At 56.8% G+C, this 13,180-nt stretch overlaps 1 protein-coding gene across 1 annotated transcript; it reads left to right on the top strand.

Moving 5' to 3' along the window:
- Positions 1-2,865: 2,865 nt before the first annotated feature.
- Positions 2,866-9,731, top strand: DRD5 (dopamine receptor D5). Its single transcript, XM_053672257.1, has one exon. It carries the CDS (start codon positions 3,779-3,781, stop codon positions 5,162-5,164), a length of 1,386 nt encoding a protein of 461 aa, XP_053528232.1. The 5' UTR covers positions 2,866-3,778; the 3' UTR covers positions 5,165-9,731.
- Positions 9,732-13,180: the final 3,449 nt, after the last annotated feature.

Here is a 13,180-nt window from a genome sequence, read left to right as displayed (position 1 = left end):
AAAGAGCCTGGCGGGGGGGAGGGCAGCCAGAGCTCACGCTGAACCGTTGTCCCCGGCAGACAGGCTGCTGCGGCAGCCCTGCCGGGGAAGGAGGCGGGGATGCTGCTGCGGCTGCCGGCTGCCGGCTGCCTGCTGTTGCTTGGTGTGCCTGAGGTCGCACTGATAGAAGAGCTGGGGTAACAGAGGGGAAGTCTCAGAGTCCTGAGGATCTGGCCTTTCACACATGAACTTCATGCCTCTGAGCCTTTGCCCGTGCTGTTCCTCTGTGCAGCTCCCCCCGCCACCCACCCCAGACAGCCCCCCGCCCCGTCCTTCTCACGCCACCACCTGGCTCACGCACCTTGCTTATTTTTTTGTGCTAGGCAGGGCTTTTTCCGTTGCAGGTGATGAGGGAGACTCAACTCAGACACGGATTAGACAAAGGGTGGTTTCCTGGCTTTTGCAACTGTAGAGACCAGGCTGTGACTGGAGCCAGAGGCTCAGCGCCACCCTTTTTTTCTCCGAATGAGACCGGGTTCCTTGATTGAAGAAGTTCAGCATCGAGAAGACCCAACGGCCACATGTGGCCACGAATGGCAACAACCCAGTGTCATGATCGCTGCACAAGTAGGCAACACAGGGGCCCCCGGAGCACAGGGCCTACCTGGTCAGGGGGGCTCCTGGACAGGGGGGCTCCTGGACAGGTGCAGCTGAGTTAGCGCTAACGCCCCACAGCGGGCAGTGCCCCCTCCACACGGTGACCAAGCTTCGCTCCCTGTGCTCCGGTCTCCGGGCAGCGTTCTGTTCAGGATGTTCCCCACCTGGAACTCTTCTCCTGCGTGTCCTGCGTTCTGTGGAGGAGAAGGCAGTCCTGTAAGATGCCCTCTTCCTTCCTTCTCGGCTCCTGCGCACCCGGCTTCCCTCCCCTCCGTCGCGTCACTTCCACCGGAGCTTCTAGCCTTTTAGTCTCTCTGCACTTGGCTCCTTCCGCTCTTCGTTACGAAGACGGACACAGTCTCTTCCTCCTGGGACCACTCATTCCTTCTGCAGCCTCTCCGGTCCAAACACGCGTCCGCCTTCTGACTCCCCATCGCAGAGCCAGGGCACAGCCGCCTCGAAGGGCAGCCCAGCAAGGATGGGCACAGGTGCGGCCGGAGGAGAGACGGGGGCTCGGAGCCGCCCTAGAGGACCTCTGTGGGTCTCATTATACTTGCCTGTTAAGGCAAAATGTGATGAACCCATTTTGAAGTGAGGGCACGGAGGCGTGCCCAAGATCCCTGTCCCTGGCGGCCATGCTGTTCCTTGTCTCTGTTTTCCCGTCTGTCCACTTAACTGTGCTTCCGACCCAAAGAGGGACTTCTCTCCAGGGAAGACTTCCTTAAATACCTCGCCCAGGTCCACCCCTTGCCATGTCTGTCCCACTTCTGCCCAGCACCTGGAACAGCTGCAGGTTTTTCTGGACGATCCTCAGGTTAAAGTCTGTCTCTGACACTAGACTGTAACCTCGAAGAGGGAGAGGACAACACATATTTTTACACACTTCTGCATTTCCCGTGAACAAAACAGCCTTTGGGACATAATAGGTGCTCAATAAATATTTGCTGAATGAAAGAATAAGGAACTGAAATTCAAACCCCTGTCTCCAAAACCCACGCTGTTTTCTGACCTCATGAGTTGGTGTTCTCGGGACAGGTGGGGATGGGAGGAATTCCCACAAGACCCATCAGGGAAATGACTCTGTGTGTGTGTGTGTGTGTTGGAGGGACACTGGTAGTGGCATGACTCTAGGCTGTCTACAGACAAGGAGGAGCAACAACCCAAGAAGCAGGGGTGGTGAGCGAGGGCAAGATGACTGAAGTCCTAAAGGGCCTTGCAACACCCTGAGGTCTGAGGCTCAGGGGCCATGAGGAGCTCCGAGGGCTCTCTGTTGGGGGGGCTCTCTGTTGGGGGGATGACATGATTGTAGGCACTTTTGACAAGGGTCACTGTGCCCGCCATTGAGTGGAGGGTGGACAGAGGATCACAGCACCAACCCAGGGAAGAGTCACCATAAATGGGGGTGGGGGGGTCCCAGATGGGGACATCAGTGGCAGAGAGGAGTGGCCCAGCTCCAGGACTCCAGGAGACAGGGGGACAGGTGGTGGGTATGATTTTCCAGTTTGGAGCGTAGACATTTGGGCAGATGGCCTTGCCAACTCTGACAAACAGAAAGGTAGGGGGAAGGGTGGAAAGGGAGGGGCTGTTGAAGGCTGAGTGCGTAGAGCCTGAGAGCTGGGTCAGGTGTTGCTGGGGGTGGGGGTGGGCAGGCGGGTCTGATTCGGAGGGGTGAGAATCCAGCCCCCCCATCTAGGCCCCACAGGAGGTCTCAGACGGAACCTTGCAGCAAGCTGAGGCCTCCTCCACTTCTCTCCAGCTGCCTTCCGCTGAGCTTAACACCAGCCAGAGACCTGGAGGTTCACAGACAGAACTTTCCAGCTGGGGAGGCGTGGTGAGATCCTGGAACACCTTCCTGGTGTTTTCCCACCATTAAAAAAAGTAATTTAGGCTTTGGGCCATCCATTCGAGTCTGTTCCCTCTTCTGCCAAGCGCTGAGGCGCTAGGACGCCGGCCTCCCCAGGCCGCGACAGCCCCGCTGGGAGGGTCTCGGCGCTGGGGGCTCCCTTCCTCTTCCTTGCGCCTCCCGGGTCCTTGGCAATTATCCCCCAAAGGACGAATGGCTCCAGGGTGGGCATGGCGGTGGGGAAGCGGACTCTCGCCAGAGGTCAGGGGAAGCCCCCGAATCTTAGGAGGAGAGTGTGGAGGGGAGTGAGGGAGAGCTTCCCGGGCGCCACGCCTCGTGTGCGGGCGGGGGCGGGGCGGCGGAACGGGGCAGGTGGGCCTTCTCTGCTGGGCTTCCCCGAGCGCTTCCACCCCCCGGAGGGGTGGGCATCATTACTTCTTTTTGTGGATGAGGAAACCAAGGCCCACGGTGGTCAGGTTAAGACTCAAGGTCGCACAGCCAGGAAATCAAGTTCGAATCGGGACCCAGGTCTGTGAGAAATCCGAAGTCGTCCCCTTTCCCCTACAAGCGCTCTCCCCGCGTCTAGAAGCCAGTGCCTCCCCCGACTCCCCAATCCTCCGAATCCTCCCCTCTTTCCTATTCCCCAAACACCGCCAGGGCCGGGGCCAGGGCCAGGGGGCTGGGCCGGGACCTCTTTATTTTGCTGGGGCGTGTTCTCCGCGGCTCGCCGCACGAATCTGCCACCGGAGTCCCACTAGGACCTGCGGTTCGTCCACAGACCCGGGCGGACAGGGACAGCGCCCAGGCACCGGTGGGGCGGGTGCGCTGGAGAGCCGGGAGCGCGGAGGCGCGTGGGCTGGAGCGCAGGTCCCCGGAGCAGCCCGGGACCCAGGCGGCGCTCGCCCCGTGCCTGCCGCTCCCGGCCCCCGCCCCCTCGGTGGTGGCTGGCTCTTCGCTTCTCAGGCTCGGAACCCGACACAGTCTCCGCTGCTTCCCGGCGCCGCCGCGCGCTGCGGACTCCCAGAAACAGCCCCGCGGGCCCCCGCCGCCTGTCCCCCGCGCTGGCCCTGAAGGGGCGCAACGCCGTCACCAACCCGGAGGTGCCACCAGCCCGAGGCGAGAGGGGTCCCCGCGCGATCCGGGACCCTGTCGCAGCTCATGGTGAGCGTCCCCCAGGGTTTGAGGATCCCTTAGCCGCGGGTACCCTCGCGCTAGCCCCGGGTGCCGGATGGGGTCGCCTGGGGGACACAGGGCTGAAGTTGGGAGCGCGCGCAGCTCACCCCTGCTGCGGAGTCCGACATGCTGCTGCCGGGGAGCAATAGCACCGCGTGGTTCGGGCAGCAGCAGCCAGCTCCGGGAGGCGCCCTGCGGGGCTCGGGGGCGGCGGCACCGCTGAGGCCCGCGCAGGTGGTCACCGCCTGCCTCCTGACCCTGCTCATCGTCTGGACCCTGCTGGGCAACGTGCTGGTGTGCGCGGCCATCGTGCGCAGTCGCCACTTGCGCGCCAAGATGACCAACGTTTTTATCGTGTCTCTGGCGCTGTCCGACCTCTTCGTAGCGCTGCTGGTCATGCCCTGGAAGGCTGTCACTGAGGTGGCCGGTCACTGGCCCTTTGGGGCCTTCTGCAACGTCTGGGTGGCCTTTGACATCATGTGCTCCACCGCCTCCATCCTGAACCTGTGTGTGATCAGCGTGGACCGCTACTGGGCCATCTCTAGGCCCTTCCACTACCAGCGCAGAATGACCCAGCGCGTGGCCTTGGTCATGGTCAGCCTGGTCTGGACCCTGTCCATCCTCATCTCCTTCATCCCAGTTCAGCTTCACTGGCACAAAGTCAAGACAGGCTCCTGGGGTGAGGTGGACCCGCCATCCCACCTGGCCAACGGGACGCCCTGGGAGGAAGCGGGGGAGCAGGAGGTGCAGGCAGAGAACTGTGACGCCAGCCTGAACCAGACTTACGCAATCTCCTCATCGCTCATCAGCTTCTACATCCCCGTGGCCATTATGATCGCGACCTACACACGCATCTACCGCATCGCCCAGGTGCAGATCCGCAGGATTTCCTCCCTGGAGCGGGCCGCGGAGCACGCGCAGAACTGCCGGAGCCACGCGACCAGTACGCCCGGTGCCAGCCTGCGGGTATCTATCAACGCGGAGACCAAGGTCCTTAAGACCCTGTCGGTGATCATGGGGGTCTTCGTGTGCTGCTGGCTGCCCTTCTTCATCCTGAACTGCCTGGTCCCCTTCTGCAGAGGACACTCGGAGGGCCCTCTGTTGAGCTTCCCCTGCGTCAGCGAGACCACCTTCGACGTCTTCGTCTGGTTGGGCTGGGCCAACTCCTCCCTCAACCCCATCATCTACGCCTTCAACACTGACTTCCGGGAGGTGTTTGCCCGGCTTCTGGGGTGCAGCCACCTCTGCTCCCGCACCCAGGTGGAGACGGTGAACCTCAGCATGGAGTTGATCTCCTCCAACCAGGACACCGTCGCCCACAAGGAGATGGCAGCTGCCCACAGCCACGTGATCCCCCATGCCGTGACCCTGGGGGACAGGGAGGTGGGCGAGGATGAGGAGGGCCCTCTTGATCCCACGGCCCAGATCTCTCAGGCGCACCCAGATGGTGACCCTGCAGCCAAGTCTGCCTGGGAGCTGGACTGCCCGGGGAGATTTCATTGGGCAAAGTAATGCCTTTTACCCCAAGTGGATTCCATTAAACTACATAAGAAATGCCCTTCGTGGATCCACAGAACCGCACCAACAGTGGGAAGCACTCGGAACACGGCCCTGGCCAGACGGCTCGGCCGGTTAGAGCGCCGTCCGATGGGCCTGGGCCAGGGCGGCAGGTCCCATTCGGTCAGGGCACGCACAGGAATGAGCCAAGAATGCACACGTGTGTGGAGCAGCAAAGCGACACTTCTCTCTCGCAAGTCAATTTAAAAAACGGTTAAAAAAAAGAAGCGTGTGGAGCACACACACATGTGTCCCGTGTTGCTCAGTGTGTCATCTTTCCTCCCCCCACCTGGTGTCGGAGGTTTTGTGCTTAGAAACCTCCCCTGATTGGTTTGCAGCTGAAGGACTTGGCAGGCGCAGCTGGTAAGAACTCAGGCACATATACCTCAGTCTGCCTGTTGCGGACCGATGGTCCTTTTAGGGGCAGTGTTTGGTTCTTAAAAAAAGAAAGAAGAGTGGGACTTGGTCTTTAAAAAATATACTCCTCTATGCCCTTTTAGGCAAACGGACGGCTTTTTCAGGGACGGGTTCAGGGTGCAGTGCTGATGGGGCGTGCCGCTGTCCCCATCTCGCTCCCTGCGGCCTGCGTTTACGTGGCGTCCGCTCTGCGTGCCTTGCCCACAGCTGAGGAATTCTTCCTGACTCGTTCTGGAGTGTAATAAACACAAATTATGTGTGCAGTGCGGTGGTTATCTCTGCTTTGCCAGGCCGGCTTTTAGGCTGACTGTTGGAGAAATCATGAAGCATGATCCTTTCGAGGCTGGGAAGGTGCCCTGGAAACACACGTTTATTCTCTTGACAGACAGCTGGGCCTTTAAGGTGCACTCTGGGCCGGGGGACCTTGAAGAGCATCCGCTGTTTCTGAATGTTTTTTTATTGGGTACATACGTCTTGAGTCTCTGTCGAAAGCGGCTTCAGTGCTGTGGCATCAAACGTGGCCGGGTCCAGCCTGGGCTTCAAGTATTTTTTTTCTGGCTTGGCAGCTTCTTTTTAAAATAATATAGCGCAGAACAATTCTTTGATTCCCACGCAGTTTCCGTCAGTTCCGTGAGAAGATCATTTGGAATAATAACAAGACCTTTCTCAACCTCGTCTGCAGTGCTTTTGAGTCACGTGGCTTTTAATTAACCTCGCTTTCTGAAGGACTTGGACATGTGTGTGCTGATAAGCTTTGAGAAACGAAACCCATTTCCATACTGGAACTTTTGTTTGTAGACAGTGAGAAATGAGGGGATGCATTTTAACTAGAATGTAGGAGGTAGAGATGACAAGTGAGTGAACTTAACATTGGAGACTCTGTTGAGTGAGGTGCTCCCCAAAGCGCCCAGCAAGTTCCAGTCATTGCCCTCGTCCTCTCTGTAGTCTGCACAGAGCGGGGCACCTTGCCCCAGAACCACACCCGCTGAGCATGGCTCACGACCATCGCACCTAAGAGTGAGCACTGTTCATGGAAGCGGATGAAATGTCGGCCGTGGAATTTCTGACAGTCAGCCCCTGCTTTGGAGCAGGCTCATCAAGGGCAGTTTGATCACTCTGGCTCTCTTTTGGGATAATTTTATTGCCGGGCTCTTGAGCAGCCGTGTCCTGTTCACTGGGAAATGCACGGAGCCCAGCCCCTAGTGCTTAACAAGTATCTGTTGAGTGAACAGCTGACCGTTTCTTGAATGGGGAAATTGAAAGCAAACCCCACTTGGTACCTTAGTTTCTGTAAATGACTCGGTCAGGCTGATGGGGAAATCTGAGGTCTGTGTTCAGTGTTTGACCTCTTGTGACCCGATAGCTGAGTGGACCATTAGGGAAACACAGGGCCAGTGACCAGCGCCCCGCTCCACGTTTCAGGAAATGGCTGTGTGACCTTGAATGACTCAGTCAGCCTCTCTGGGCCTGCCTGCCTCTGCAAACTGAAAGACTGACCCTGTGCATTTCCCCCCTTGTGCTTCACTCTGCAGCTGGTAAGGACGGGTCTCGGGTGGCGCAGCAAGCATGGTGGCTGTTTTCTCCACCGGGCTTCTCGGAGCTTTTCCTTCGCATTGTAAAACCGCAAACAATTCTGCATTGTTTCCCCGATGGCTTTGACCTTGTGAATCCTTGTTAAAGGTGGACTTCCTTCTTCCTGGCTCTCAGGAGGCCATCATGTCAGGAACACAGCCTGAGAAATCCCTATCGATCAGGAAGTCTCTAAAGTACAGCTATTCTAGCAAGGCTGTGAGAAGCAAAGTCTTTCGTGGGAATGTTCTAGACCCCGGTTCAACTAATTTCTGTGTCAGGAAAGATGGGTTGTGCGAGGACTTTGGAAACCCCTTCTGCAAAATACCATCCTGCATGGTTACTGACAGCTACTGCGTGCTGGGCGCTCGTCACGTGCTCCGGTGTGTTGGGACTTCTCTTTTCGTGGGTAGACAAGCAGGTGCTGTGCCATGAGTCTGGGGTGTCACGTCAGGTGGTGACAACTGAGCACCGCTGGCCCTGGAATAAACCCGGGGCCACACCTGGGCGAGTGCAGTGATGAAGCCACTATCTATTTAGGGTGGTCCAGGAGGGCCTCTCAGACGGGGCGTGTTGAAGAGAGACCCAGATGAAGAAGCAAGAGTGGGAGCAGAGCTGGTGTCCAGGCAGAGGGAACGGTGTGTGCCAAGGCCTGGGGCGGGACTGGGTTTGGCATGCCCGGGGGGACGGGGACAAAGGTGGCCTGTGTGGCTGGAGGGCGTTGTGAGGTTGGCGCTGAGACTGCAGGCTCTCCGCAGACCCCTCCTGCGCTGGGTGCTGCTTCCGCGCCAGGTCGCTTAGGTTCGCAGACCTGAACAGACCTGGGTACAGGCACTCTGATCGCCCCATCTCACAAGGGGAGGAAACGAAGGCACCAGGGGCTCAGTCACTAACCTGGGGTCACAGAGCTCATGAGTGGCCGAGCTGGACTTGAACCGGGGCAGCCTGGCCATGGAGTCTTCAACTGCCCAGCAGTGGTGGAGATGGGGGCTTCCTGGCACCCCCAGACAGCAAGTGCAGCGTGCCTGGGCCGGAATGTTCCTCGTTCGAGGGGTAGCTAGCTGGTTGCTGCGGCTTCTACCCACCGGGGAGCCTGCCTTCTCTGCGCACCTGTGCCGGACATCCCTTCATGGGGAGCGCAGGCAGCAGAGGGCAGCGGGTGAGAGCCCGTGTCCTGAGCCCTTCCGTGGTGGCCAAGCACTGCCCTGATTCTTGTGTCCGCACGTCAACCTCAGGTGCCATTATTTTTCCATTTTGCAGATGAGGACAGTGGGGTTCAGAGAGGGTAGGTGGCTTGTCCAATGTCACATCGCTAGGCAGTGGTGGGAGCAGGGTTTACACCTGGGCCGGTGGTTCTCAGTTGGGGTGATTTTGGCCCCCAGGGGACAGTTGGCCATTTGGGGTTGTCACAACCGGGTGTAGGACGCTCCTGCCACCTAGTGAGTAGTGGCTGGGGGTGCTGCCAGACGTCCCATGGTGACCTGAGATGGCTCGAGCCAGGCCGACAGAGTCCGGGCCCCCGCTGCCTGTCCACAAAGCCACAGTGCCCAGGCTTTGGGACTTCACAGCCCTGAAAGTGAAAACCACGACCAGGTCCCACCTCATGCCTGTTGACTTGCGGATGACCCGCCAGGCCATCAGTAACTGGACAAGCAAGTGCTGGCGAGGACGTGGAGAAAGGGGACCCTTGTGCACTGTTGGTGGAAATGCAGACCAGGGCAGCCACTGTGGAGAGCAGTGTGGCGTTAACCTCAGAAAAATTAAACGTGAAACTGCCTTTTGATGCAGTGATTCCACTTCTGGAAATACATCTGCAAAATCCCAAAACACTAATTGGAAAGAACGCGTGCATCCCTCTGTTCGTCGCAGCATTTACAAAGCCAAGGTGTGGATGCAGCCCAAGTGTCCGTCAGCGGATGAGTGGACAAGAAAGCCGTGGTGTGTTTACACAGTGGAATATGACTCGGCCGTAAAAAAGAAGGGACGCTCACCCTTTGTGGCAGCGTGGACGGACGTGGAGAACGTTACGCTGAGTGAAGAAAGCCAGACAGATAAGACAAGTGCCATGTGATTTCACTTATATGTGAAATCTAATGAACAAAATGAACTAACAAGCAAAATAGAGACAGACTCATGGATAGAGAGCAGGCTGGCCACTGTTGAGGAGGGTGGTGGTGTGGAAGGATTGAGCAAAGAGAAAAAAAAGAAGGAATTCATGGACACAGACAAGAGTGTGGTATTTGCTGAGGGGGTGGGGGAGGAGGAGGAGGGTGGGGAGGGATAGATGGTGGTGCACAGAGACTTGACCTGAGGGAGCGAACACAGTGTACGGACACGTGTTGTGGGATTGTGCACCTGAAACCTGCGTGACTCTGGGAACCAGTAAGAAACACACTGCACAGCCCTGAGTTCACAGCTCAACCCTCCCACCCCCTGGAGTTGGTGGAATTTGGCCGCCGCTCTTGCTGCAGTTTCTTCAGCTGAGATGCACACCCCAACCCCACAGGTTTGGGTAAAGATTAAAAATGAATGTAACACTGAGGTCATTTTTGTGTCATTCTCTTTTATTCTTTTCCCTTTCTTTTTTTTTTTTCATTTTCTTTTAAAAGGACTCTGGTCTGACACATTTGAAGAAGGCTTTGGGGGTCCCTGAGCTCGGGTAGAATAACATTGTCCTGGAGGCTAACGGCTGTGACAGCCGAGACGTGTCTCATCCCTGCTGTCCTCTCGGCCTTGAGCAGGGGTGTCTGGCACGGAGTAGGTGCTCACTAAATGTCAGTCTCTCCACCTTGATGTGCTACACACGCACACAGTCTCACACACACACCTTGTAGGTGCTGCCATTGAGCGAACGCATCCCGGGGTCGGGGTTGCCCACTGGCAGGGTTGGCGGTGGGGTGGTCCTCACAGTGGTCTGACCAAAGCCTGCAGGGCTGAGAGCCACACAGGAAGTGTGACCATCACTGAGCACACGCAACTGCTCTGTTACACCCAGCAAAGTGTGTCCACAGATTCCCCAGAGCTCACAGCGCCCACGAGGACCTTCCAGGCCGTCTGGTGAGGAGAAGAGGCAGCTGACCCTGGGCGGGATCCAGAGACTCAGCCACGTCTCTGAGCCAGAGAGAGTTACCCTGAACTTGGAGGTGGCCTTCGCTCCTGCACCCTCTCCACCACACAGGGCCTAGAAGAGGTGTGACAACCGGTGAGCAGGGAAGTGCTTCCTCACACCTGGGTCCCACTCTCCTCGTCTATTCCTGGCTCTGTGTGAAGGCAGGAACGACCTGTCCCCACCTGGAGAAGGCCCAGGCCTGGTTGGGGAGGAGTGGAGTGGCAATGAAAAAATGACCCTTTGTCGCTGGGGAAGAGCAAGGACCCCTTGGCTGTGTCCACCTCTTGGAGGTCTCCCACATGGTCCCACCAGCATGGTGGCCTCAGGGCAGGTGGGCTTCTTACACAGTGGCTCAGAGCGCACAGATATGTACCCCGAGACTGGGAGGGCCAGGTGGGCGCCGAGTCTGCTCTAGGACTTGGCTTCCACGAACCACAGGGACTCAGGGACCCCTGAGTCCAGCAGGGACCTGGGTGGGTCCCTGAGGCCAGACCTTGCTCAAGGGGATGGAAGTCGACCTCAGCTTCTTGATGGGAAGGGTGTCTAGGACTTTGCAGAAGAGATGTTTTACAGTTTCTGTTTATTAAAAAGTTACTTGGACATAATTTCAGACTCAGAGAAAACTTGTAAAACATTACAAAAGAATTCTTAAATACCCTTGATTCAGGTCTCCAAAACATTAACATTTTACTAAGTTATTTGTTCTCTCTCCATTTAAGACATGAGGCCCATTTACCCCTGAATACTTCACACTTCAGAACACGTTTGCCTCCAGGTAAGGGATTTTCTTATCCAACCCACAGGCCTTATTCAGACGCCACTATCAAGTCCTTTGTAACAAAATAACCCAAGAGCACGGGTTGGCTTTAGCTGTTCCATGTCTTTGGGGGCACCCTGAGTACGAAACGGTTTCTGCCTGCCTTTTGTGGCGTGACTTTTGTGAAGCCCACCCAGCCAGGTACCAGGTAGACTGTCCCTGATTTGGATTTGTCCTGTGTTTCCTCCTGGGGACACTCTGGCCCTCGCTTTGGGTGGGCGCACCTGGGAAGCGATGCCGAGTCCCTCTCTGGGCGGTGTGCCAGGGTGTCCATGATTAACAGTGGAAACTTTGGCCTCGGGGTTATGGTGGTGTCCCCTGGAAAGTTACTATTTTACCCTGTCTAATTAATAAGTGTCCTTTGGAGAGATGCTTTGAGGCTATGACGATGTCTTATTATTCCTTAAACCTTCTGTCATTGGTTTTAACATCTATTAAGGGTCCTTCCCTGGATTGATTCTTACTGTGGTTGCCAAATGGTGTTTTTAAAAAATTCCACCATGTTTTTATTGCTGGTTTTCTACTGTGAGGATGGGCATTTATTTATTTATTTATTTATTTAACAGCAGCGTAGACTCTCAGATCCCTAATTTTTCCAGTAGGTTATCACCCTTTACCCTCCATATTTATCACGATGCCCAATTGGTCCCTGGTTCAGCCAGTGGGGATGGGCTCCCGTATCCTTCCTGTGGCTCTCATTATCCTTTGAGCAGTTTGCTATTTTCTTTGGTCACAAAACACTCCAGACTCACCTTGCATATCCCTTGCCTGAGCCCTCTCAGCAGAGAAGGGTACAGAGAAACTCTGACCCGGGCATGACAGTGTCACCGTTACTGAGCTGATGTGGCTTCCAGGTCCGCTCAGGGGACAGAGCTGGGACACGAAGGTACTCAGAGGAGTATATATTATATATTATTATGTATGTCTATGGGCATATATATTAAATATGCATATAATACATGCACATTCCCACCAGCACCTGCTTTGTGCTCCTATGTGTAGCTCTATATGGATGTTAAGTCCCACGGGCTTGTATCATTCCAATACTTTGTGGACATATTTTAAAATAATTACCCCTGGTTCAAATCCGGACCCCCTTAATGTCTTAGTTCATGAGACCTGGAAGTTGAAGAAATTAAGTTACCTGCCGAGGTTTTTCCCCCACCCCGTGTTAAGTCAGTAACTTGCTGGCAGTGCGGTTTGTCGGCAGGGTCACGGGACCTGACACAAGTGGCCCATGGAAAGCCACACACACCGTGAGAATTCGGACACTGTCCCATCTCTAAGCTCCGTGAGCGCATCCCTGCGACCTGAGAGCTCAGGGCAGGACCTGTGTGCATCCAGGCAGCTCAGGGACCAAGATCTGGGACAGCGAGAGAGAGAATCAGCAGTGAACCCGATGTGGCCACACCTGGCACAGGAAGGGACGGCGAGATCCAAGCGCGATAAGGAGACGAAGCTGGAGAGCAGGGCCGGTGAGGGTCCGACGGGACCCGGGAGCTCCAGGCCGACTTGAGAGGCCCTCAGAGGACGAGACTGTCCCCACTCACACATGCGGACAGAGCTGGATCCGAAGTGCAAGGAGGGTTTTAGGGGTCTCGGGTGGGGACAAGTGTATTTTGCACGTAGGAGGGATGTGGACTGTTGGGGACCAGAGGACAGACGGGAGGCGGCCTCCCGGTCTCCACTCCACGTCACTGCCTCCACTGGAGTGTGGGCTGAACCTGGTGGCTGGCTTCTGGTAACAGAACAGGGCCCAGTGGAGGAATGCCCGCTCTGACCTTAGGTCTCGCCAGGACTGTTCTGCCATCTCTCCCACTCTGTCTTGCCCGCTCTTTCTGGTTCTGATGGAAGCCGGTGGCCATGTGGGAAGCAGTCCCGTTAGGCGGGGCCTGTGGCCAGAAGCTACAGGAGGCCTCTGGCCGACAGGCGTCAGGACCTGCCAGCAGCCACGGGGCGAGCTTGGAAGTGAAGCCTCCCCGGGCTGAGTCTTCGCATGAGCCTGCAGCCCGGGCCGACACCCCGACGGCAGCCTGTGAGACACTGTGAACCAGCAGCC

The sequence above is a fragment of the Artibeus jamaicensis genome, unplaced genomic scaffold (genome assembly GCF_021234435.1).
Source record: "Artibeus jamaicensis isolate MK-2021 breed Jamaican fruit bat unplaced genomic scaffold, CSHL_Jam_final contig_76, whole genome shotgun sequence".
In the NCBI taxonomy this organism is placed as follows: domain Eukaryota; kingdom Metazoa; phylum Chordata; class Mammalia; order Chiroptera; family Phyllostomidae; genus Artibeus; species Artibeus jamaicensis.
The sequence above is the reverse complement of the archived record's forward strand: the minus strand, read 5'-3'. Positions and strand labels throughout refer to the sequence as shown.